At 49.4% G+C, this 23,763-nt stretch overlaps 3 protein-coding genes across 14 annotated transcripts in view; 2 read left to right on the forward strand and 1 right to left on the reverse strand.

The window, feature by feature from the left end:
• DDB2 (damage specific DNA binding protein 2) overlaps nucleotides 1-1,036 on the forward strand; it is a 22,775-nt gene extending 21,739 nt beyond the window's left edge. The window contains 3 exon segments of the mRNA XM_073216543.1: nucleotides 336-495; nucleotides 641-675; nucleotides 967-1,036. Of these exon segments, the coding sequence (XP_073072644.1) occupies nucleotides 336-495; nucleotides 641-675; nucleotides 967-1,036 (265 nt within the window).
• ACP2 (acid phosphatase 2, lysosomal) lies at nucleotides 67-8,758 on the reverse strand. 7 transcript variants are annotated; one of them, XM_017647139.3, is made up of 11 exons: nucleotides 8,554-8,757; nucleotides 7,879-7,974; nucleotides 7,467-7,553; nucleotides 6,254-6,433; nucleotides 6,050-6,148; nucleotides 5,882-5,971; nucleotides 5,416-5,548; nucleotides 4,669-4,751; nucleotides 4,449-4,555; nucleotides 4,154-4,329; nucleotides 67-2,402 (listed from the first exon to the last, which is right to left on the reverse strand). In XM_017647139.3, the coding sequence occupies exons 1-11, from the start codon at nucleotides 8,665-8,667 to the stop codon at nucleotides 2,269-2,271; spliced, it is 1,299 nt and encodes a 432-aa protein (XP_017502628.1). In that variant the 5' UTR covers nucleotides 8,668-8,757; the 3' UTR covers nucleotides 67-2,268. The 7 variants fall into 7 exon arrangements, with proteins under 7 accessions (XP_017502628.1, XP_017502629.1, XP_017502630.1 ...); XM_017647140.3 differs by having other exon boundaries at nucleotides 6,254-6,406; nucleotides 8,554-8,754; XM_017647141.3 differs by lacking the exon at nucleotides 7,879-7,974 and having other exon boundaries at nucleotides 8,554-8,758.
• Nucleotides 8,759-8,775: 17 nt separating this feature from the next.
• On the forward strand, nucleotides 8,776-22,747 carry NR1H3 (nuclear receptor subfamily 1 group H member 3). 6 transcript variants are annotated; one of them, XM_037016158.2, is made up of 12 exons: nucleotides 8,776-8,911; nucleotides 10,604-10,755; nucleotides 15,671-15,813; nucleotides 16,557-16,636; nucleotides 16,786-16,974; nucleotides 17,388-17,654; nucleotides 17,907-18,115; nucleotides 18,310-18,399; nucleotides 18,582-18,681; nucleotides 21,828-21,941; nucleotides 22,163-22,257; nucleotides 22,449-22,747. In XM_037016158.2, exons 4-12 carry the CDS (start codon nucleotides 16,594-16,596, stop codon nucleotides 22,593-22,595), a joined length of 1,254 nt encoding a protein of 417 aa, XP_036872053.1. In that variant the 5' UTR covers nucleotides 8,776-8,911; nucleotides 10,604-10,755; nucleotides 15,671-15,813; nucleotides 16,557-16,593; the 3' UTR covers nucleotides 22,596-22,747. The 6 variants fall into 6 exon arrangements, with proteins under 6 accessions (XP_036872053.1, XP_036872054.1, XP_017502626.1 ...); XM_017647137.3 differs by having other exon boundaries at nucleotides 8,778-8,911; nucleotides 18,220-18,399; nucleotides 22,180-22,257; nucleotides 22,449-22,588; XM_017647135.3 differs by having other exon boundaries at nucleotides 8,780-8,911; nucleotides 18,220-18,399.
• The last annotated feature ends 1,016 nt before the right edge of the window (nucleotides 22,748-23,763 follow it).

Below are 23,763 nucleotides of genomic sequence, written 5' to 3' on the forward strand. Positions count from 1 at the left end.
TAACTTATGTCCTGTTTGGTTTTGATTACCAGAGGCCTTTTACTGGTAACTTGTTGTAGGCTTAGGTTGACATTAAAACATTTATTAGTTGATATAATCTCAGGAAATGCAAAAGAGAGAAAAGGCCTGAAGGTGTGTGTCCTAAGGGCCAAGGAGTCCAGCTGGGGATTAAACATTTGCAATGGTGGGCACATATGCAAGTGATGGCTATTATAGTTTCATGTGGGTCTTACCTCTGTTATTAAGCAGTTGACAATTATATTAACCATTTTGTTGGAGGTCTCTCTTGAGAGTGTTCTGCATTTATTTTTGTGACCAGCCTTTCCATCTCCTAGGCAACCTGGCCATCGGTACAACCTCATTGTGGGCCGATACCCAGATCTTAATTTCAAAAGTGGTACATCCCATGAATTAAGGACAATCGATGTGTTTGATGGAAGCTCAGGGAAGATGATGTATTAGCTCTATGACCCAGAATCTTCTGGTATCATTTCAGTAAGGCTTGGGCCCTCAAGTAATGATGGGAAGAAGCAGGGATTCAACCTACTTTATTGACCAAAAATGACCAGAAATTAAGTCCTCTGTACCCTTTTCCCAATATCTTCACCCCTCCCTCATGCTTATCCCCTTATCTCTGCAGCTCAATGAATTCAATTCCATGGGGGACATGCTGGCGTGAGTGAAGTAGGTTGTATCTCAGACTGGCCAAGCCCAACCCTACTCCCAAAGGTTCAGTGCAGGCTAATCTCAGCTTAGCCCTGCCACAGTCACCCCAGGGTAGCAGTCAGTCAAGAAGACAGCCAGGAGACTGTGAACCCTTCAGCCTGGGCCCTCTATCCCTCCTACTTTATCCTGTTCATGGCAATGCCTGCTGTTGTCCAGTCTCCTGGTATTTCCTTCCTGAGTCCCAGGTTCCCTGAGCCAGCCTCAAGCTCTCAGAGACTGATAATGGAAGATGCAAGTCAGACTGGTCTCACTCCTCCTAGGTTATCACATTCTCATTTGGAGCCAGGAAGAAGCTGGGATGTGGAAATGAGACACTCCTAAAGGTGTGGGCCAAGAGAGGGTTTGGAACCACATGCCAACAAGTCCCATGAGAAGACGCGGCTATGTGTAAAGGGCCAAAGGTATCCAAGTCTTAGGGTTGGAGCAGGAACACCAGGGTACGTGACACTATGGGGCTGGGACACGTTACTGCTCTGGACTTAGCTCCAGAAACCTGCATAGCTGGTGACCCAGCTACCCCAAGGGTCCCTTCTGTATCTAGCCTGAAGCCAAGCTTCTCCTGGAGCCAAGGTACTTTTCTCCTGTCTAACGTACAGTGGCAGAGTGATTAGGTAGTGGTTTTTGATTTGTGCTCACTACTGACATGGCCAATAAAACTACCCAACTGAGCTTGTGAGTGCATCTTCTAGCATTGACCTGGTCAAAGGGCTCCTTGGAGCCTCCAAGTGAAGAGGCACGGAAACAGCACTAGAAGTCCAAAACTTACATTTTCTGGACGCTGCCTTATTCCTATTCTGGACCACAGTTAAGACCTATCCAGCTCTCAACCTGTTTTTACCTCAGGTGCCTGGAGGCCCCAGCCCAGCTGAGGGATTGTAGTTTCATGACTGTGTCCCACAATTCACTTCCCTATCATCTACACCCCCATCCCTTCCCAAGTACAACCCCCCTTCTGGTCTGCTCAAGCTGCAGGGGTGACAGATACCCAAAGCAGTATGTCTGATGCTGACAGTGGCTTCAGCTGGACAAAGGAAAACTTGGCTGACTGGGTGTTGGGTGATCTGGGTCCTTGGTGCCAATTTTTGTACCCTGAATGTTGTGCAATTTTTCCCACTAAAATAAACACTGAGAAGCCAGACTGGGCCCTCTGAGCCTTTGCCAAATAATCCTTGCTGAAAAAGAAAGAGCAGGATTTGATGGGGTGCAAAGCAGGTAAAGTACCAGATCCTTCATTTTTATCCCAGGTCCTCAGTGAAACTTGAATACTTGTCTACACTTCGGGTCCTTAGGAGACATGGAGGAGGCAAATTCTGTTTGGAGAAAGCCAGTGTTCAACACAGTACTTGGTAAACACAAGGCACATTAATGCTGAGTGACAAGGTGCCATGGGCCAAGCCAAGCCCCACTTGTTCATCTAGGTTGGGATAATCAGAGGCAAGCCCAGCCCAGGGTCTCCTGTCCATGCACCTGGAGCAGCAACAGTAAAGAGCAAAGGCCAGTTCACCTCCCCTAGGAGGCAGAAGGAAGGAGACTGAGTGGTTGTCAGGCATGATCCTCCCCATCTGTGACGTGGTGGTAGCCAGGAGGCTGGGCCTGCATCCGGAAGAGGACAGTGAGGAGCAGCACGATGAGAAGGAAGAGGATGGAGCCACACACAGCCAAGGCCACAATCACCTCTGGGCATGGGGCAGGAGGGAGAGAGAGAGGTCATGTCAGTGTTCATTCAATATTTGAATACCTACCATATGGCAGGTGCTCTTCTTACAATGGGACATACATGGGTTAGTGACAGATGGTATAAAGAGAAACAAAGCAAGGAAAGGGGAAAAGAATGAGAAGCGGCTCAGTCAGGGAAGGCATCTGGGGAAGTGACAGTTTGTACAGAGATCTGGAATCAGAGTGAGACATACAAAGATCTGAGAGAATAGTGTTCCGGGGCAGGGGCAGAGAGAATGGGTATGCAGGAAGCAAGTACCAAAAGCTCTGGTGTGGGTATAAGTTTGGCGTGTTCTCAGATCAGCCAGAAAGTATGGCCAGAGCAGAGTAAGGAAGGGGCGAGTAGGAGATGAGAGCAGAGGCCCAGACCATGCAGGGCCTGGAAGGCCATGGTGACAAACTTGGATTTCTTTCCTGGTGTGATGGGGAGCAATTAGAAGATTCGGAGAAGGGTAGCAATGCAAACTGATTTATGTTTTTAAAAAATTCACTCTGCTATGCTGAGAGACTGGTAGAGACGAGAAGAGAATCAAAAAGAACGTTAGGAAGCTTTTTGGTACTTCAGGTACGAAATGAGGTAGATTGGACCAGGGAGGTGAGAGTGTGTGCTTTAGAGGTTGAGCTGGTAGCATCCGCTGGCCAAATGGATGTGGGCTCTGAGAAAGAGGGATTCATGACAACTCAGGGTTATCCTATGCCACTAGGTGATGAATGCAACATTTACTATGATGGGGAAACCTTGAAGAAGAGCATATTTAGGAGGAAGAGCATTTGTTTTCAGATACATCAACTCGGGGATGTCTCGGCTGACATCCATGTAGAGACCCCAAGTTGGCAGCTAAATATGTGAGTCTGTAGCTCAGAGAAAAGGTCATGAATCTGCAGGTCCTACAAAGACAGAATTTAACATAGAGATGGTATATGACACTAAGATCACCTTAGGAGTGAGCAGAGATGGGGAATGGGCCAGGATGAGCCCTGTGCCATCCACTGTTCTGTGGTGGGGAGGAGGAGCCAGGTAGGAAGCTCCCTATAAAGGGAAAAATCAGAGCGGCCAAGACAGTGTTTCAAGAAGAAGCGACCAGATGTGCACTGCTGCTGAGAGGGAAGAGGTGCTAAGAACTGGCCACTGATTTTGGTAAGGGAATCATTGGTCCTTAACAAAAGCGGCTTCAAAGTACTGTCAAGGGTAAGTCTGAGAGAACGTGCAGCCAGGAAGCAAAACCAGGGTCCTGGTAACTCTGAAGGGTTCTGCTCTAAAAGGGAACAGATGGAAAGGTAGCTGGGAAAAGATGGGGCCTGAGAGGTTCTGTTGGGCTTCTGAGATGGGATGGATCCAGTAGAGAGAAAACAGAGACATCAGAGGCAGAGGTCCCTGTGGAGGTGAGAAGAGATGGCCCCTCAGTGAAGAGCTTGGCCTTAAGCAGCAGTTTATACCTGCAAGTAAGCAGGAAGAGGTGGTGGTGAGAGAATGAGACAGTACCCTCCTGGTTGCTTCTTTTGGTTAGTGATATAAGAAGGAGGGGCATCTCCTGAGGGTGAGGAATAGGCAGAAGGTAGAAGACGGTCTCAGCGTGGGGAAGGACCTAGGGGAGAAGTCCCAGTCTAGGGGATGCAGGAAGGAGGCTGCAAGTACGACAGCTCTCTTGAGACTTGTGGATCTGAAAGTTGTTCTAGGACATGACTAGCACAGGGGCAGGCAGCAGCTCACCTGTGTCTGCAGGACTGCTCACAAGCTGGCACTCCTGCTGCCAATCCTGGGGCACAACAGGCTCCGTGAGGCGAAGGAAGTCCTCCAGCGGGCAGCGGTGAGGGCAGCCGGGCAGGATCAGTGGCCAGGGTGCCTTGTTACTGTCATTCCGGAAGTACATCTCCACTGAGAAATTCCTGAGAGTTGACAGGAGACAAGATGTGAGCTGCTCGTCAGGCCCGCAACTGTGTCCTTGGGCTACCCACAGCCACCACACAAGAGCCTGTCCAGAGGACACAGTGGTAGCTCTACTCACCCATTATCTTCCTGGTACAGTTCAAATATGTGGCAGGAGGCATAGGGGGCTTGTTCACCATTGTAGACATCCAGTGCCATTTGTAGAGCAACCAGTGTGGTGTCGTGCTGTCAGGGAGATGGACTCCCCATCAGCACTGCTCCCCTGCACCACCAGGCACTGAAGACAGAAGTCCGGCTCATTGCTTGTCATTAGCACACAGGGGAGTAGGGGAGCTTACCGCAGAATAAACCAGCAGCTTGGAGAGTTGGGAGGAGGTCGCCATCAGGGTCAGGTTCTTCCGTATCTGAGCCAGTAGGACTCCTGAAGGAAAGAATCCCCAGTGTCAGCAGCAGCAGCCATCACTGGCTTTGGATCAGACCTATCAGTCCTCTCAACCTCTGCAAGACCAGGTCTGATCAAGTAGCACAGAGAACTCTTCAGGCACAAGATAGAACAAGATATCTATACATATCTCAACACAGATGTAGAAACCTGTCCATTTATAAATGAGCTATGAAGCCCTACCCACGTTTGAGGAATTACTTCAGTCTGGAATAAATATAAACTTAAGATAGTAGGTCTAGGCTAGGGTGGCTCTGAAAACCACTGAGATGTCAAAGGTCTGTTGGCGGCACTCCCACAAGTGCTCCCACCAGAACACAACATGTGCACTGCTCTCAGCCTTCAGAGGGACCCCAGCGGTTCTCTGGAGGTAGGTATTCATTTAGGGTACAGAGGGTCTTCTAACATGGGTGAAACTTAAGAATATGATGGCAGAAAAGCATGACAACCTGGCCATCTGTACAGTGACAAACGTGCTAAGCACCTGAAGAACTGGAGAGACTTTGGTGACTAATGGGGGTCTGGTTCTGAAAGAGCAGAGAACATTTCAGGTGGAGAAGTAAGTGTGAGAAGCCCTCAATAGCAGATTTTTAATGCTGTAGGGTCCTGAGGAGGGGAGCGACATACTGCTCTTGTCACTCACCCCCCTGAAGCCGGGCCTTCTCTGCCTGCTTGTAGATCCCGAAGAGGAAGCGGAAGCTGAAGTCCTTTAGCTGGCTCAGGCGCTGCATGGCTCGGGGTGAGGCCCAGGGCGGCAGGACCAGCCCGTGTGTTTGCTGTGTGTCGCAGCAGTGGGCAGGTTAGCTTCCTGGACCTAAGCCAGAGCCTCTCCAGGCAGCTCAGGCATAAAAAGATGCCTCAGCAGAATGGAGTCAGCTACCACGAGAGCTCGGGGTGGAGGGAGCAAGAACTGCTGACACACAATAAACCATTTCCCACTCTGAGGTTCTTGGTCACCCGCGAAGGAAGTTCCCTTGTTTCACAAGTGGCTTGCCTGGGCCTCCCCAGTGGGAATGGCATCCAGGCTCCGTGTCCTACTTGTCCTGGTCGCCTCAGCTTGCTGAGGTGTGAGAGAAGGATGCTCAACTGGGGACCCTGAGTGGGCTCACCTCACAGAAGAGTGTGTCATAGACATTCCAGATGGTCTCCAGTGTCAGGTCTGTAAGCCCTGTCTCGTTGGACACCATATCCAGAAATTGCTAAGAAAAATGGATCAGGGGATCAGTGCTGCCCCAGGGAAAGGACTGTATGCTGATGTCCACCTCAGCCCCACTCACTGCATTCTGAATCCTCTCATTCTGATACTCCAGTGTCTGCCGGGTCTCGTTCTGTAGCTGCTCATATCGGGGACAGGGACCCAATGGGAACTTCAGCAGCTGCAGGCCAAAGAGAGGAAACAGAGGCCAAGAAGGAGTCACGGATAGCAGACCCATGGCCAGAGTTTCCCCTCACCCCTCTGGGGAAGGATTGGCCAATCTCACCCTGTCCTCAGTGATGGGCACAGTGTGGACCGGGATAGGCTGCCAAGAGATGTTTGGGTTGAAACGTTGCCTCCCATTGGGAGGGAAGAGTCCAGCCAAGTTGGCTTCAGCGCTCATGAGAGTACGGTCAAAGTCTGTGCTCCGCACATACACCTGCAGAGGTGATGACACAAGCACCACCTGTGGAGGGTGGTGGAGGAGCACTGGGCCTTCGGTGGGGCCCCAGGGGGAGAACCTGTTTTTGACGGTTATCCAGCAAATTTTAAACCCACCATGACTCTGTCTCTCCCCCATCTCTGACCTTCCTCGTCCCTCTTCCCAGCAGATCCAAACACACAGCTGGCGGTTAGCTGTCATCATTCTGTGAAGAACTGTGGGAATGGCTTTCATTCAACCACCCCTTCCAGTCCAAAGTGCTCAGTCAGTAAGGCTATCAGGTCTTGGTTTTATAACACCACCTGTCTCCCTATCTAGATGAGGGTTCTTGAGGGCAGAAACTGTCTCCAATCAAACTCAACTGGCTTAGGAACCAGGGAGAGGAAAGAAGATGAAGAACAGCTATAATTGCTTGTGAAAAGGGAGGAGGAAGCTGTGGGTAAGGGCAAGACCAGGCTAGAGCTGGCCCTCAAGGGAATAACATCCAGAGTCTCTTGAAACAGCTATGGCTGACAATGGTAACCAGAGGAACAGATAATCTGCATCCCAGGGGTGGATAGAAGGCTATAATGAGCCAGCATACTTGCCCATCTTCCCTGGCATGCCCTTTCTATGCATAGCTTTCCTGTCATTTATTGCTTGTGGGTTTATCGTTGGTCACCCTCAGTACCTTCTAAACTCCACAAAGACAGAGATCATATTTGGGTGGTACATCAGTTATATTCACAGTGCTAGCACAGTGCTTGGCCCTTGGTAGGTACTCAGTAAGTGTCTTGGATGGCAAGTTCAGAAACTACTTTGCCAGGCCCTTCCCTAAGTCTGAGCTTGGATACTTGATCAGTTTTGCCTCTTCCCAGTCAAGCAGGCGCAACTCAGCCTCTAAGGGTTTTGTTCTAGATGGCTCTTGGATATCTTATCCTGCAGTTGCAGTTGTTACCAAAAATGCATGGAAGGAAACCAGAGTTCCCAGCCTCACCCTAGGCTCCCTGAGGATAGTGAATCCCATTCCCCCTGCCTCTTGAGCTCCCAGCCTTGCCTCTTGAGCTCCCAGCCTTACCTCTTGCCAGTGGTAAGAGGCATTCAGAAAGCCCTGGTAGCGCTGCCGCAGAGCCTGGCCCAGCTCCCAGTGCTGTAGCATTCCCTCCTGTGGTCAAAGCCAAGGGTCAAGAGGATCCAGAGGGAAAGGATGGCTCACAAGTCCCACAGGGCTTAGGCACTATTGTTTTCCAAGTTTACCCATGGCTGGAAGTAGGAATGGGTTAATCTGACCCCAGAAGTCATTTAAGTGGCCAGTTGTGGCTGGCACTGTCCTGGACAGAGAGAAAAGTAATCTTTTTGGTTAAGAAATCTGGTCAAAGTCAGCACCCACATGAGAAATGGCAGTTTGGTGGGGCTGCAAGTTCTGTAGCCTGCTCTAGAGATCACTCATTCTACGGGTCACCCTGGGGAAGGGCTGGCTTCTGACCCACCTTGGTCAGCTGACCAAACCCCTGGGGCCACTCATCTTCCTGATGGGGGTCCCTGGGATATGTTTTCACTGGCGAACGGTCTCCATGTCGGTACAGCTGAGGAAAGAAAGTGATTTGCTTACAGGTTGGAAGGGTCCTTGATGGAGACACAGAATTCATCTCTGCCCCATGCGGGCTTAAGAAGCCTCACTCCTTCCGGGAAGCCTTAATCCTGCCCACTGCAAAAGACTCCAACTAAGAAGCCAGTGATTTCTTCCAGGTTGTAGAGATTCTAGCTTGGCTAAGCAATGCCACTGGAGACCACAGACAAAGCCAAAGGTGGGAAGGAAAGAGAAATAAAGCAATGCAGATGGTGGTGGAAATTGAAAAATCGAACACTAAAGGCTTCCTGAGGGGTGAATCTGTTAACTGTTGGACAACATCTCTGTCCCAGGTCAGACTCGCCAGACCTACCCATTAGTATAAAACACCTTACATCCTACCCACCCCAAATAACCCAGGGCTCCACAGCGATTCCGCAACAGAGACCCAACCCTCCAAGCCAAATGCCTCCTCCTAAACCAGCTCCTCCTCCTCCAGGCCCCCGAGCCCGGCACAAGCCCCGCTCTCCCTCCACCCGCAGGCCTATGCCCTTCTAGCTGTGGCGAGTCTTTTGGCGACCCCATTTCTCATTACCAAGGTGATAAAACGCAGACTCCGGGCCTGGGTGGATGGCATCACCATCATGTTCACGCCAAGAAGGAGATGGAGAAGAGCCGCCCGGCTCCAGCCACACAGTCCGCCCGCCATCACCGCGGCAGTCTATGCTGCAAAGAGGTTGGAACCCATTGGGCGGCACCTGCAGCAGCCGCCCGGACTCACCCGTACGGACACCGCCGGAAGCGCTCTCGCCGCCATCTTGCTAAAGGAGGGGCAGAGATGGTGGAGGTGGAGACGTCTGGGTCGGAATGCGTATAGGAGGTTCGCGGTCCGGCGGCCCGTGGGGATATAGCTTGACTGCGTGCGGCAGAAGGGGTTTAGAGACCTCGTCTTGGTAAAGAGATCCCTGAACTCGGGTTTGCCTGTCACGTTAGAGACCCCGTATCAAGGTGGTGCCTGCTCTGGGCCGGACAGTAGGCAGAGCTAGCGGCCCTGCGGGCCGGAGTGCTGCGGGCTTGACTCCAGAGCCAGAGGATGCAAAATTGGGGCGAGGGAGAAGTAGATCTCCACGTTCCTGCCTTCTGGTGGAATTTGAGCCTTGGCCCTGGCTCAGTACCCTGAGAGCGGTCCAGTTTGATGTAGGGAACAGCGGGTAAACAGCCCTGTGGACTCCCTGTGCCCTTGAGGTTGGTCCCGGTCTAGCCTACTGCAGTCAGCAAAACTTGAAAAGACATCTAACTTCCCCTTCCAGTCCTTTCCCTGCCCTTCCACCCATTTACTTACAAGTTTTAGATGCCTTCCGAGATGTGCCTCTTTTGAAAGAAGTTGGGTTGCACACACGTACAGACTGCAAAACCAAAGCAGTGAATCCCTATGGGAAGAATTTAAGACCAATGGAGAGACATATAGGTACAAGGGGCAGCAGCATGCTCCAAAGTGGGAGCACGTGGATTTTCCAAAGAATCAAAGGCCCCCTTGGCATTGACCATTAGGACCCTGGAGCAGGCAGTTTGGCCTCAGGGCTTTGACTGAGCTTGAAGTGACTCACAGTGCCAGGAGGTCAGATCCAAAGCATTTGGGATTCTTTGATTCAGATCTGTCCACCAGAAGCAAATTACTCACATCACTGGGGAATTAAAACCTGATGAGAACTTTATGGGAGAAAGCGAGGTCATCTTGCCCTAGGACTCCAGATTCAGTTATTTATATTCAGGATCTAAACTTTGCAGGGTTATTATGGGTGAACAGAAATTGAAAGCTGAAGGCTGGGTAGTCCAGTAGTTCTTAACCTTATTTAGTCACAAGCCCCTTTATGAATCAGATGAAAATTTAGTCCCCTCTCCAGAAAAATGACCACACACACATAAATGGATTTTTGCATCTAATCCCAAGAGATTTATGAAGACCATCCACATGTTTCATCAGCATCTCTGAATCCCTGATCCAACCTAGTTTCCTTACTTTACAGTAAGAAAACAAACCCAGGGAAAGGAAGTGACTTGTCCAAGGTCACACAGTTTAGGAGAATGGATTAATACTCAAGTTTTCTGACTCGCAGTCAAATACTCTATAAAGGGCTATTTCATGTAGGCTGCTTTGCTAGACTATTTGGTGGCCCCCAAAATACCTTCAGTTAAGAGCTTTCTAACAAAGGAAACCTTTTCATATTGGTGGGATAGAATGGGGTATGGCTAATTGGTAAGATTCTGCAAACTAGTAGGAGTTTTGTAGGGTTTTGTTTTAATATGCCCCTTACTGTCCTTGAAAACTAGCCAGACTTGTGATTTTAGAATGCAGATCTTGGGCTCACTAAATGTTGGCAGGTAGAACAAAAATCCCTCAAATCCATCTTTTGCTTTCCTTCTCACTTACTCAACTATTTGTGCCTCCAAGTATCCCATGTAAGAGGGATTGATAGATCAGATGTTATTTCAATTTTTGTAATAAGAAACATCCAATAAGGGTGAGAATTACACAAGTACAAGATAGATCCAAGAGATGAGCCCTGGTTTCTTGGCCCCCAGCTTCTGAATGTTTTCTAACCAGGATGACTCTGTGGTCCCTGCCCTTTGGTTCCTAACTACAGAAGCAAAAAAAGAAAAAAGACATGTAAATGGATTGATAGATGGATCCCTGATGGGCCTACCCCAAATCAAATAAATCAGAATTTCTGAAAATGAGGCCAGGTTTGGGAACCACTGCTCCACCCTGTGTTGGCAGAAATCAACCTAAATCCAGGTGAGTTAACCATTTTTCCCATCTGGGGAGGCAGTTTTGTGTAATGAAGTGAGGTATGTTTTGTCTCTTTAACTTTGAGCTTTTGAGTCAACTTATACCTGTGTTCAGATATTGCCTTGCTAGTAACTATCTCCTATCATTTTATATATGAAGATAAATAAAAGAATACTTGTAAAGATAAATATACGTAGTAGGGCCTACATAAGTGTTACTTTTTTTCTTTCCTTTCTGCCCTCTATATCATCTCTGAACTCATAGGCCTGGGAAGCAGGAATTCCTGGGTTCTCCTCTATCTTGTGATTGAGAGATTGGGCAGGATGACCTACACACTGTGTGCCTTTCCAGAATGGTGAAGAAGGGGGCAAGAAACAGTTGCCCCTGTCCACCTGGCAAACCATACCTAGTAGCCTGCTTCATGGGAATTTGAGTGCTTTCTGGGGAGGTACCCATAGTGCATATGACTGTGGGCTGGAGTGCTCCTATTTTTGCTTCAAGTTTCCCCTTGTTGCAAGGAGAAGCCACTGGAGGTTCTGGGAATTAGAAATGTGACTTGGAAGATCCCTGAACATGTTCCTAGGCATGTTGCCTCCTCTAGGAGCCAAGGAAACAGGAAAGGCCATGGGACTGGGAGGATTTGCACCTAACACCTACTGTGGGCCAGTGGGACTGTGCAGTTGTGGGGGTCTGGCAAAGTAGAACATGTGAGTCTAGCTGTCAGTCATCTGACTGCTTGCCGTGGCTTGGGGAGAACTGGTGGTTGGTATTCAGAAACTGTGGAGATACTGCCAACAGATCTTAGCCTTCCCCCGTTTTGCTCCACCTTCCCTTCATTGTGGGGAGGCTCCTGAACCCCTGTAAGCTTGGGGGAATTGCTCTGGCAGTAAAGCAATGGTAATGCTTCCTCCTCCTGCCCTTGAGGTGAGACTGAGGCTGCCTCCCTGGCTTGTGCGAGATGGCACCCTGACATGCTTGCTCAGCATCTGGCTCACCCTGGGTCAGAGGGCTCCAGATGAGGCTTGTGTGTGGTCTGGGCTGTGAGGAGACTAGGGTATCAGGAAGGAGTTGAGGACCAGGAGTGGATGAGAGAGGCTTTTCCCAACTCCCAGAAGACAGGTGATCAGGCAGCAGACCAGTGTTACATCCCCACTTCATGGTTACATGCCCACTGTTTCGATGACATCTCTGACTGTGCATCTGTGCTGGAGCTTCCAGGGATGGGGAAAGATGGAGGAGGGAGTGGGATCAGTGATGTGGGTGCTGGGAGAGAACAGTTCCAGTTTCCCAGGGGCTAGAGTTCCTGCTTTCTGTTTTTCCAGGACAGCTGGGGCCTTGTGAAAATTGGGGAAGGAACACACATAAAAGGAATGGAGAACCTTGTGCTCATGACTCAGATGCCCAGGCTAGGGTGGGGACCTTACTAGGGGATGGCCTTGTGATGAGAGGGAACAAGAGCAAAAACTGGAGGCAGAAATTTGAGAGGGAGGTGCCTAAGGGGCTTTTCTGAAATGTGAAAATGAATACATGGGCAGATTTTGCAACTCCACCCAGCCTGTCTTCTCAAGTGTCTGCTCCCCCCGCCCTGGACTGTTTCCCCTGCCCCACCCTGTGCTTCCTCCCCTCTTTCACTAAGCTCTTGTTGTATTTCTGCTTTCCCTGGCCTTCTCCCATCCTATTCCCCCACACTCCTCTCTTCTCCTCCCTGCTGCCCAGTTCATCTCTGTTTCCATCCGTCTGGCTGCTGGCCCTGACCCCCTGTCCTTCTATGCTTTAATGGGGGACCTATGGGAACTGGAGTTCACAGCAAAACAGGAAGAGCCTGTGAGCAGGAAACTGGGAGTGGGGCAGGGGGGTAAACAACCAGCAGTAACCTCAGCTCCTTGCCTTCTACATCTGGACTGAAACATCCCCAGGGCTCTTGGCCTCTCCCACTGCAGCCCATTAGCCCCAGCTCCTTCTGTCTCAACACTTCACAGGTCTAGCTGACCTGAGAGGTAACAAGACGAGAGAATCCCGGACTCTGACACAGGGGAAAGGAAGAGTACAGGGCATCTTATCTGGAGTGAAGACATTGATCACAGTGTGGCCACTAACTGTGTGAGGTCTTGGAAGAGGTTTTCCCATGAGCTCAGTGTTCTCTGAATAATGACACTTGTGTTATTTACCTCCATCCTTCCTGGGGCTGCTCTAGGGACCAAAAGAGATAGTGGGTTTGTATGTGGAAACAAGCACTAGACGGTTAACAATGTTCAGATTCAAGGTGATGGGAAGACCCATAGCTGAGAGGATTGGGCAGCTGATGATAACTGCCACCATTCTTGAACACTTACGTATTATGTGCCACACATGTGCTATGATATACAGGCATACTTTGGAGATATTGCCGGTTCAGTTCCAGACCACCACTAAAAAGCAAATACCGCAATAAAGTGAATTAAATGAATTTCTTGGCTTCCGAGTACAAATAACAGTTATGTTTACACTATACTGTAGCCTAGTAAGCATGCCATAGCATTATTCCTGAAAAAATATACATACCTCAACTTAAAAATATTTTATTGCTAAAAAATGCTTAACATCACCTGTAATCTTTTTGCTGGTGAGGTATGTTGATGGTTGCTGACTGATGAGGGTGGTGGGTGCTGGAGGTTAGGGTGGCTGTAGCAATTTCTTTTTTCTTTTTCTTACTGTCTAAAAAAAGATAATGAAGTTTGCTGCATCGATGGACTCTTCCTTTCATGAGTGATTTCTCTGTAGCATGTGATGCTCTTTGATAGCATTTTACCTACAGTTGAACTTCTTTCAGTATTGGGGTCAGTCCTCTCAGAGTCTGCTTCATGTAATATTCTAAATCCTTTGTTACCATTTCAACAACCTTCACAACATCTTCACCAGGTGTGTAGATTCCATTTCAAGAAATCACTTTCTTTGCTCATTCATAAGAAACAGCTACTCATCTGTTAAAAGTTTTATCCTGAGATTGCAGCAATTCAGCCACATCTTTAGGCTCCACTTCTAATTCTAGTTCTCTTCCACCACATCTGGAGTCAGAACACACAACATTTATTAAGTTTTTCCATCTTATATGGGCACGATTCCCTGGTGCCCCCAAACAATTACAATAGGAATATCAAAGGTCACTGATCATAGATCATATTAACAAATGTAATAATAATGAAAACGTCTGAAATATTGAGAGCTACCAAAATGGTCACAGGGGCACAAAGTGAGCAAATACTGTCTTATTATTATTATTATTAAGGTATCACTGATATACATTCTTATGAAGGTTTCACATAAAAAACATTGTGGTTACTACACTCACCCATATTATCAAGTCCCTCCCATACCCCACCGAAGTCACTGTCCATCAGTATATTAAGATGTCACAGAGTCACTATTTGTCTTCTCTGTGCTACACTGTCTTTCCAGTGACTCCCCCCACACACACACCATGTGTACCAGTCATAATACCCCTCAATCCCCTTCTCCCTCCCTCCCCACCCACCCTCCCCAACCCCTCCCCTTTGGTAACCACTAGTCCCTTCTTGGAGTTTGTGAGTCCGTTGCTGTTTTGTTCCTTCAGTTTTACTTTGTTGTTATACTCCACAAATGGGGGAAATCAGAGCAAATACTGTTACTAAAATGGTTGATAGAATTGCTTAGGGTTGCCACAAATCTTCAATTTGTAAAAAACAATATCTGCAAATAGCAATAAAGCAAAACATAATAAAATGAGATACGCCTGTATTGTCTAATTCTCACAATGAACTTAGGTGGCAGAAACCAATATCATCCCCATTTTAAAGATACAGAAACAGAGCTTCACAGACATTAAGTAACTTGGTTAATCAAGATCACACAGCTAATAAAAGGCAGCGGTAAAGTCAGGATTTGAACCCAAGATCTGAGCCCAGAGCCCAAATGTTAAATCAACTAGATGAAATTGACTAGAGTTAACAGGTATAGAAGATAATCATATTTTTGTTTACTAACTCATTTAACAAACAGCAGTATAGTATCACTCTTGCCTACTCTATGCCAAGCCCTGTTCCATGGGCTACAGAGGAGATAAAATTAATAAAACATTTTGTTTGCCTATAGGGATGGATCTCATGTTTTGCGCAATAGGGCAGGAAGGCTATGTCAGTAGTCTCAGTAGCTGCTGAATAGAGATTGCCATCACTTCAGATGGAACCATTCCCCAGATAAGGGACACTGCACACCTTGCCAGCTCCATCCTGGGCTGGCACCTGGGTCACCTGCCATCCCCACCCCCATCCCCATTCTAGGCCTACCATTGCACCTCTCTTGGCTTCTTACCCTCTTGATGTCCTCTGCAGGGCACCTGCACCCCAGGATTCCTTGAAAGTCCAGCACCTGCCTCTATTCACCCCTGGAGTTCTACCAGAGTGGCTGAGGCCTGGAGCTAGTGGGGAGAGCCTCTTGGCCCCTTCCCAGGGTAGGGAAGAGAGAGAGGGAGGCTGGGAAAATAGGCTGGGGCTCAGTGTTGTAACTCTGGGCAGTGCTGGGACCTTTGCTCCATGAGGTGTCTATAGAGGGGAGGGAACGCCAGCTCTGGAGGCTGCCAGGATTGGGGTGGGGGTGTCTGGGAGGCAGTCCTACAAGAGCAACTAACAGCCACTGGGGTGAGAGAAGAAGGGGAGAGTCATGGACTGGGCTGGTCTGCAGAGAAATGTGACTGTCACAGTTGGGAGTAGGGGTTCAGAGCTAGTGCTGGGCTGAGGGGAGCCAGCTGGGGAGGAGTCATCCTGGGGGGAAGCTGCCCCGTGGGCGGGTGGCGGGAGGAGGCCAGGGCTCCGTAGGTCAGTTGTCTCCATCCGCCTGGCAGGAAGGAGAAGTGGCCCGACCCCTTGGCAGTCCCTCCCCTCAGCCATTCCCCACATTACTTCTCCAGGGTTCCGGGCCCCTCTCTTGCTCAGCTCTGACTCCTGGCTCCTCCGGTGGAAGTCTCTGGACAGGGGACTGCACTGTCCTCCTCTCTCAGCAAGGGGGCTCCAGAGACTGCTTAGCCCAGGAGTCTGGCGGCCTCAGGATTCGGTGGGTCTGCTCCTCAGCACTGGCGGGGGCTCTGTGTGTGTGTGTCTAGGGTTGGGGGGTGTCCTGTGGCTCTTAGAAAGGGGTCTGTGGGGAGAAGTGAAGAATGATGTGTGTGAGAAGCGCTGGCAGAGACAGGATTCTATTTAGGTCCCAGAATAACTCCTGAGGGGGTCTGGGAAAGGACATCCTGTATGTGAATTGAGGCAAACCTTGGAGGCAACAGGCTTGCTTGTGCTGGGACCCTGGAAAGTGGCAGGAGTGAGGTGGTTTCACTGGGTGGAGTGAGCCTCAATCCCATGTCCTGGTCCTGGCCGACTTTGGCTATCCCCAAAGCTGGAGTGAGGCAGAAGGGGCCCTGTTGTGCCCAAACATTCCCTGATGCCCTGGAGGGATCTTTGGGAGAAATGGTCTCCTGATGGCCAAGAGCTCAGACTTTGGAGTCAGAGAGACCAGAGTTGGAGTCTTGGCTCTACCACTGTCTAACTGTGTGACAGCAGGCAATTTACTTGATCTCTTTGAACCTCAGTTTCCTCATTTGTAAATGGGTTTAAGAATAGAACTGACCTCACAGAAATACTGTGAAGAAGGCATGTAAACCCTTAGCATAGGCTGACAGACATATATGGCAGGTTAATGTTACTTGATAGGTTAGTACTGATAAAAGGCAGAATAAGGAGGAGAAGACTGCTGAGGCCAGAAAAGAGCCCAGTTCTGAGAGAGTGTAATCTGGGCTGTTCCTGCAGGCCAGTCCCTTGGTAATGTCCAGGGCTCTAGGAGGAGATGTCCTTGTGGCTGGAGGCCTCTGTGCCTGACATTTCTTCTGGTAAGCTGCTTCACTCCAGCCCTTTCCCTGGAGCCCAGGCCCAGCCCTCTATGGGTAGAAATAAGTTTGCAGTTTCCCAGAAGGACCCTGGAAAAGTGAGCAGGGTAGGCCCTGAGACCCCCCTCTTACGCCTCTCTTTCTGGGCTCAGACTCTGCAGTGGAGCTGTGGGAGCCACATGTGCAAGATGCAAGCGGCCAGGCACTGGGAGGCAGCACCTGCATCCTTAGGGGGGAAGCTAGCAGGCCCCAGTCCACTGGGGGCACTTTGGGAGTGGGGCTGGAGGCAGCAGAGCCTGCAGCTCTGCTCCCCAGAGAGGATGCCCTTCCAGAGTCCACAGGTGAGGAGCTGCTGGGTTTGGAGGAGGTAGGCACTCCCTGGATCTGGGAGGGGTACCTTAGGGCTGTTTACCTCATAGGGTCATGGTTAAGTCTAAATGCTTTGGAATCAACTAGACCTGTGATCTGAATGTGAATTTTGTCTCTGAGTTAGGCCTTTCTGAGTTTCCTTATTTGTAAAATGGAAATAATAATAGTACCTGTCTCCTTTGATTGTTCTAAGGATCAATGCATAGAAAGGGATCAGACAGTGCCTAGGACATAATAGCACTTGCCATATGAGAACCACTTTCTTACAATAGACTAGGCTGTGTATAATGAAGGAAATGAGGGCACTGAGTGCTCAGGGCAGTGGCGAACTGAGCACCAAGCCTTTTCCTTGGAGATGAACATTAAGGCTTTTCTCTGTATCCAGAGTTCCATCCACAAAAGCGAAAAAAGGGGCCAGCCCCCAAAATGCTGGGGAACGAGCTGTGCAGTGTGTGTGGGGACAAGGCCTCTGGCTTCCACTACAATGTGCTGAGCTGTGAGGGCTGCAAGGGATTCTTCCGCCGCAGTGTCATCAAAGGGGCACGCTATGTCTGCCACAGCGGGGGCCACTGCCCCATGGACACCTACATGCGTCGCAAGTGCCAGGAGTGTCGCCTTCGCAAATGCCGCCAAGCTGGCATGCGGGAGGAATGTGAGTGTCTGGGGATGGGAGTGCAGAGAGAGACTGAAGGGAAAGGGATCATGTGGCCTCAGGGTATGAGGATAGACAGGCAGCTGAGTCTCCAGGGCCTTCCTACACAGCCCCTGAGTATGGATTAATGAAATCTTTACCTTGTCCTTAGCCACTTTCTCTGCATTTCTGGAGCCTCAAACTACCTCTTCTGCCCTGTCCTTGCTTCCTGTCTCTCCTTCTTCTCCCCTCTTATGTCTGGCCTATTCTTAGGCGTCCTGTCAGAAGAACAGATTCGCCTGAAGAAACTGAAGCGGCAAGAGGAGGAACAGGCTCAGACCACATCAGTGCCCCCAAGCGCATCCTCACCTCCCCCAGTCTTGCCCCAGCTCAGCCCGGAGCAACTGGGCATGATTGAGAAACTGGTGGCTGCCCAGCAACAGTGTAACAGACGCTCCTTTTCTGACTGGCTCCGAGTCACGGTACCTGGAGGAACTGGGGACGGGAGGCTGTGCCTGGAGCTCCAGTGGGCTTCTTGATACCCAACTCAGACGGGTTTGTTTTTCCCTCATTGCTTCCTGGGTAGCCTTGGCCCATGGCACCCGATCCCCAGAGCCGGGAGGCCCGTCAGCAGCGCTTTGCCCACTTCACTGAGCTGGCCATCATCTCTGTGCAGGAGATCGTCGATTTTGCCAAACAGCTGCCTGGCTTCCTGCAGCTCAGCCGGGAGGACCAGATCGCCCTGCTGAAGACCTCTGCGATTGAGGTGGCTGGCAAGGGGTGGGGCAAAGGGACAGAGTGGGACTGTTTGTGGGAGGGGCCTCCAGCCAGCCAGCCAGCCATGGAGCTAAATCTCTGGGGTTTTCAGGGATAGACCTTCCCTTCAAGGCCCCCTGTGCCAGGCCTAGCCCACTGAGCACCTGTGCGAGGTCGGCTCCCTGTGTGCAGGTGATGCTTCTGGAGACAGCTCGGAGGTACAACCCTGGGAGCGAGAGTATCACCTTCCTCAAGGATTTCAGTTACAATCGGGAAGACTTTGCCAAAGCAGGTGAGAACTGAGATGACACAAGGATTGGGCTGGATGGACAGATGCTTTTTGTCATGGGACCCCCAGTGACTACAGAGCACAGAACCAAGGCTGTGTATGTGTTTCCAAGACAGTAAGTTAGAATGCTGATAGCCTTTTCTCGGTTGCTCCAAATACCTACCTGTTCTCTGTTGCATTAGCCAGTGGTTCTTAAACTGTGTTCCAAAGAACCTGAAGTGGGGGGTTGGTTCCATGGAAGTGTTACCTTAGAGTAGAAACATAGAGAAACAGGAATGTCTTTAATACATAAGCCAAACAAGAAGCTCCATTAATTCTGCATTATATATTACTCTTCTGCATACTGTTTTGCTTGAAAAAAGATTTTACAGCTAGGATAAAAAGTCTGAAAACCACAGCACCAAGCCTTTTTAGTAGTTAATAATGAACAAATCTCAGTTGTGCTCTTTAAGGACTGTGTGAACTGATTTCCCCCACTCGTTTGCAATTGCTCTTTCTGGTAAGCCATGGAACTGGAGCTGAAACATGGCAAATGTGCCCAGTTGGGACAGTTTTAGGATAGAAGTTAACATTTCTATTCCTTCCCTATACCTGGAGTATGTTCTCCAAGAGTTAGTTCACCGTGCTCCTCTCTCTGTTATTTGCTTGCAGGCTCAGCAGGGTTAGTTTCCTCAAATTCAGTTGCTGGCAATGTTTGTGTTGTGGGAGTGGGGTTGGTAAAGGATGAAAGGTTGAGGGTGTTTTGGAGGGATGGGAACTGTGGCTCAACAGGAGACTGAGTAGTTTAGCATCTGAATGTGTGGCTCATTCTGTGACTTCATTCTTGGGGCTGGTAGGTCCTGGTTTCCATGGCAGAGCTCATAAAGTATTCTTTGGTTTCTGGTGACTGGCCAGCTCAAATGCATCTTGTCCCAACACAGGCCACCCCACCCAGTGAGCTCTCTAGGAAGACATCCCTTAACTATAGGCGTGGGAGAAATATGTTGGCACCTCCTGCCTTCTGTGGTCTCTGGCATGCTGTCTGAAATGTGTAAGCATCTAAAGGGATGATTTGATGACTTTTTCTAGCTTGAAAATCCCATCCCTGCCCCCTTTCTCTACCAGACCACCTTTTTCTCCAAATGGTTATTATCCCAGTCCTTCTTAACCATGGCCTCCTTCACAACATCTTCCCTTCTGAACCCTTCCCAGTTCTCATGTCAGAGTGTTCCTTCAGCACTTGTGGACTTGTGCTCTCTGAATCTGAACCTGTTTATAGCTTCGCTTATGTAAGCAGTTTTGATGTCATGTTTGCCTTTCATTTCTCACATTGTCAGTGAGGTCTTGGGCAGAAGGAACTGGAGCTGTCTTTTGTCAGATCTCCTTCCCCCTCTACTTCCACTACCATATGCGGCACGGGTGGATGACTAATGATGTGGGCTGATCATAGTGGAGGCATTCATTCAGGGAGCATCAGCAGACCCTGCCGAGTGCATGACCCAACACTATGGTCTCCTCTCCCTCTTGGTACAAAGGGGCTGTCCAGCACAACTCGAGGCTCAGCACCTCACCAAGAAATACTTTATAAAATGGGTATTTCCATTAAATGGATCAACACACACTTGATAAACATCAAGGTGAAAGTACAGGAAGTGACTAATCAAGAGCCTGGAATGGAAAAGTTAGCAGATGGTTGCTAAAGAACTCTGAGAAAGCTTCAGGGACAGTGAGGGACAGGGAGACTGACTGTGTGGGTGAGAACTGTTCTTTAAATCTCATGACTTTAGCTCATGGTTTGTTCAACTTTAGTCTCCTCAGCAAGAAGAATGATTCTATTTTTTTAATGTATTTTTTATTTAACAAACACATAGTAATTACTTTATGAGCCACACATTATTCTAATGATCCATTATGAGGCAGGCTTATTATATCTATTTTACAGATGGGAAAGCCAAGGTCCAGAGAGCTTAAATAACTCACTGAAGGTCACACAGCCCAGATATGGTAGAGCCAGGACTCAAACCTAGGCAATCTAGTGTCAGAGTCCACAATTTCAACCACATTGCTATGTTCCCACCAAGATGTGAAACATGAACTGTATCTCTAGGATTCAAATAATTAAGGCCAATTGCCAGTGAAAAATTTTCTGTATAAACAAAAATAGGAGTTGCCTCTATTTTTTATAATGTAAGGCCCTCAAAAATTCTAATAAGAAATACAGAATTATTATCATTTAATTCAGCACCTCCCATGTGCCAGGCCCAGTGCCAAGTACTCTGCATGCTCTTTACTATTTCACCATCACAACAGTCTTGTAAGTTCCAATATGATTCCCATATTTGGGATGAGGCTTAGAGAGCTCAAGAAAGTTGTCCAGCAGAGCCCTGGAGACTTCTTACCAAGTTCCTGGTAGTTCCCTAATTTGAGAAGTTGAAGGAGAGAAGGAAGTTTCTAATCTTGTGCCACATGCCCCAGCCCAGCTGAGACAGGGACCATGGGCTTAGACACAGTAGGGTGAGGGCCTCCTTAAAAAACAAAGCAAGATAATCCATTGTGAGATTTTCTTTGGCCTGCTGGGGGGCCCAGTTTATTTTTCTGACTTTACCCAGGTGCTGCTTTTCTTCCTCCAGCCCTAATCAGGTGATTTGAAACCTGGGCAATTTAACAAGCAAGCCCAAAACAACATAGTAAAAACAGGAAGGATTCCATCTTGAAAATAAAATTGCATTTTAAAACCCAATTAGTTAAAAAGTAAGTTTCTTAACATACTATTTAACAAACAGACAATAACTGAGCCCACCTTGGGAGCAAAGCAGGCAGTCTTGAGTGATACACTCCCAGACCAGGAAGCTGCTCTCCTGGGAGGAAATCACAGCAGAAATAACCCGGAAGGCTAATAAGAAACTTAATGTCTCTTCAAAGATAAACATTTTGGGACCACTTAGCAGGTGTGCATCCCTAGCCCTTTGTCTTTAAACTGCCTATAAATCCCCTAGACAACGCACCACCCCCAGACTCTCTTGTCCCCTCCTGGCAAGAGCCAGGAGCTCTGTCCTCTCCTTTTTCTCTAAATAAAAGCCTCTCCCTGCTCTCCTACCTTGAGTGTTTGCAAAGTTCATTCTTCGACTCTGTGAACAAGAACCCCGGCATTACCACTTCTTCCTCCCCAGGACTGCAGGTGGAGTTTATCAACCCCATCTTCGAGTTTTCCAGAGCCATGAATGAGCTGCAACTCAATGATGCTGAGTTCGCTTTGCTCATTGCCATCAGCATCTTCTCTGCAGGTGCGGAGGAGGGGCAAGAGGGAAACTGAACAAGAGGCTTGCACCCAAGAGGGCTGCAGGCCCCACAGGGCAGGAATCGTGGAGGGGTGCAGAGGCCCTTGCTGTGTTATTTTGGGATGGAAGAGGCTGGGTGCAGCATATTTCTATATTTTGGTTGTGATTTGGGGTATGGAACTAGAACCCTGGTCAGACCTGCTCCTCAACTCTCCTGGTAACTATAGACCGGCCCAACGTACAGGACCAGCTCCAGGTAGAGAGGCTGCAACACACTTATGTGGAGGCCCTGCATGCCTACGTCTCCATCCATCACCCCCATGTGAGTCTCCCCATGGTGCCCTTTTTCCTCCCTTCCAAGGCTCATTTTCCGACACACTTATTTTCCTTTCAAGAGTCCTTCCCTGACTTAATCATGCACAGACAATTCTCTACCTCTCTCACAACTCCATTACCCTTGCCCCACTTCCCTGGGGAGAGACAAAGGCTGTACTTTTCCTCTCTTTCCCCCAGGACCGGCTGATGTTCCCACGGATGCTAATGAAACTGGTGAGCCTCCGGACACTGAACAGTGTCCACTCAGAGCAAGTGTTTGCACTGCGCCTGCAGGACAAAAAGCTTCCCCCGCTGCTGTCTGAGATCTGGGACGTGCACGAATGACTGTTCTTCCTCCATGTCTTCTGTTTTCTGGGCTGAATGGCTGAGGCCCAGTGGTTGTTTTTCTAGAGGTGGGGCAGACTGAGAGGGGTAAACATTCCTGGGAGCTGGGCAAAGTACATCATCATGTGGCATTAAAGGAGAGTCAAAAGGTTGGTAGTTTTGTGGCTGCTGGGCAGTGGGGGTCTTGCTAAAGCTGTGTTGCATTTGAAGACTCTTCTGACCCAACCAAATGGGTGAACCTGGGGGACACTTTGCACAAGGTTCTCCAGAGCCCAGCCCATCCTGCCTCCACCACTTCCTGTTTTCTGCACAGGGCCCCTAGAGAAACTCTCCACTGTCACTGCAGCTTGGCCATAAATGCCTTGGGGCTGCCTCACTGACAGGTCTGGCAGTGTTTGTACAGGAAGACCAAAATGAACACAGAATGAGAGAAACCACTTCTGGATTGCCGGTAGGGGCTCGGCAATAGTGGAGTGAAGGCTGCGTCCTTTAGGATCCGCTTCCAGACTCAGAAGAGGAGACTAGTCCCAAGTAACAGCTTTAGCAGCAAGGGGACTCCCTCTTACTAGCCGGTGCCACGAGGGTAAATGAAATGCTGAGGCTTAGATGCCTCCTTCCCTTTTAATGATCCAAGTGGGGCTGTGATGTCTTTCTGTCGGCGGGGGAGGAAGTTTGGATGTTCAGAACTAATGCCTCAGTCATGGTGCGCGGGCGCACGTATACCTCGCTTTTTTCGTTGGCATCTGAAGAAGAGGGCACAACAATCCCTCCTTTCGGCCCTTAGGCCCTGTGGGACAGGAATAAAAATCCCCTGAGGCCAGGGGTAGGCTCCCCTGTCTTGGGCCTCTCCGGAGGGTGGACTCCATTTCCCAGCGGGCCCCGCGGCCTCGCTCACGCCCCCTTTCCATGGAGCTCACCCTGTCTAGGTGATACCGCGGTCGCGCCTTCTGGCCTCAAGTACCCGCGCTGCCCCAGAATTGGAAGGTTCCACTGCTGGGGCTGCAGGCTTTCCTGCCCAGGCGGCTGGGCACTTCCAAGCCGCGTGCGGGGGGAGGGAGGGAGATGAGGAGGACTGTCAGAAAGTCTTAGGGGCGGTTCATGTTGAGAAGTCGCTTCCTGATTTATGCACATTTCGTCGAAACGGGCGCTATTGCCATATCAAATTAAA

The sequence above is a fragment of the Manis javanica genome, chromosome 11, assembly GCF_040802235.1.
Source record: "Manis javanica isolate MJ-LG chromosome 11, MJ_LKY, whole genome shotgun sequence".
NCBI lineage: Eukaryota > Metazoa > Chordata > Mammalia > Pholidota > Manidae > Manis > Manis javanica.

Coding starts and splice junctions, on each gene's coding strand:
- ACP2 (XM_017647139.3), bottom strand. CDS start 8,667: ATGGCGGGCGGACTGTGTGGCTGGAGCCGGGCGGCTCTTCTCCATCTC. Junction 5,549..5,881: donor ATGACACACTCTTCTGTGAG/GTGAGCCCACTC, acceptor TGCGACACACAG/CAAACACACGGGCTGGTCCT. Junction 4,556..4,668: donor AGCTGCTGGTTTATTCTGCG/GTAAGCTCCCCT, acceptor TCTCCCTGACAG/CACGACACCACACTGGTTGC.
- NR1H3 (XM_017647135.3), top strand. CDS start 16,594: ATGTCCTTGTGGCTGGAGGCCTCTGTGCCTGACATTTCTTCTG. Junction 16,975..17,387: donor TGCCCTTCCAGAGTCCACAG/GTGAGGAGCTGC, acceptor CTCTGTATCCAG/AGTTCCATCCACAAAAGCGA. Junction 18,682..21,827: donor GGAAGACTTTGCCAAAGCAG/GTGAGAACTGAG, acceptor CTTCCTCCCCAG/GACTGCAGGTGGAGTTTATC.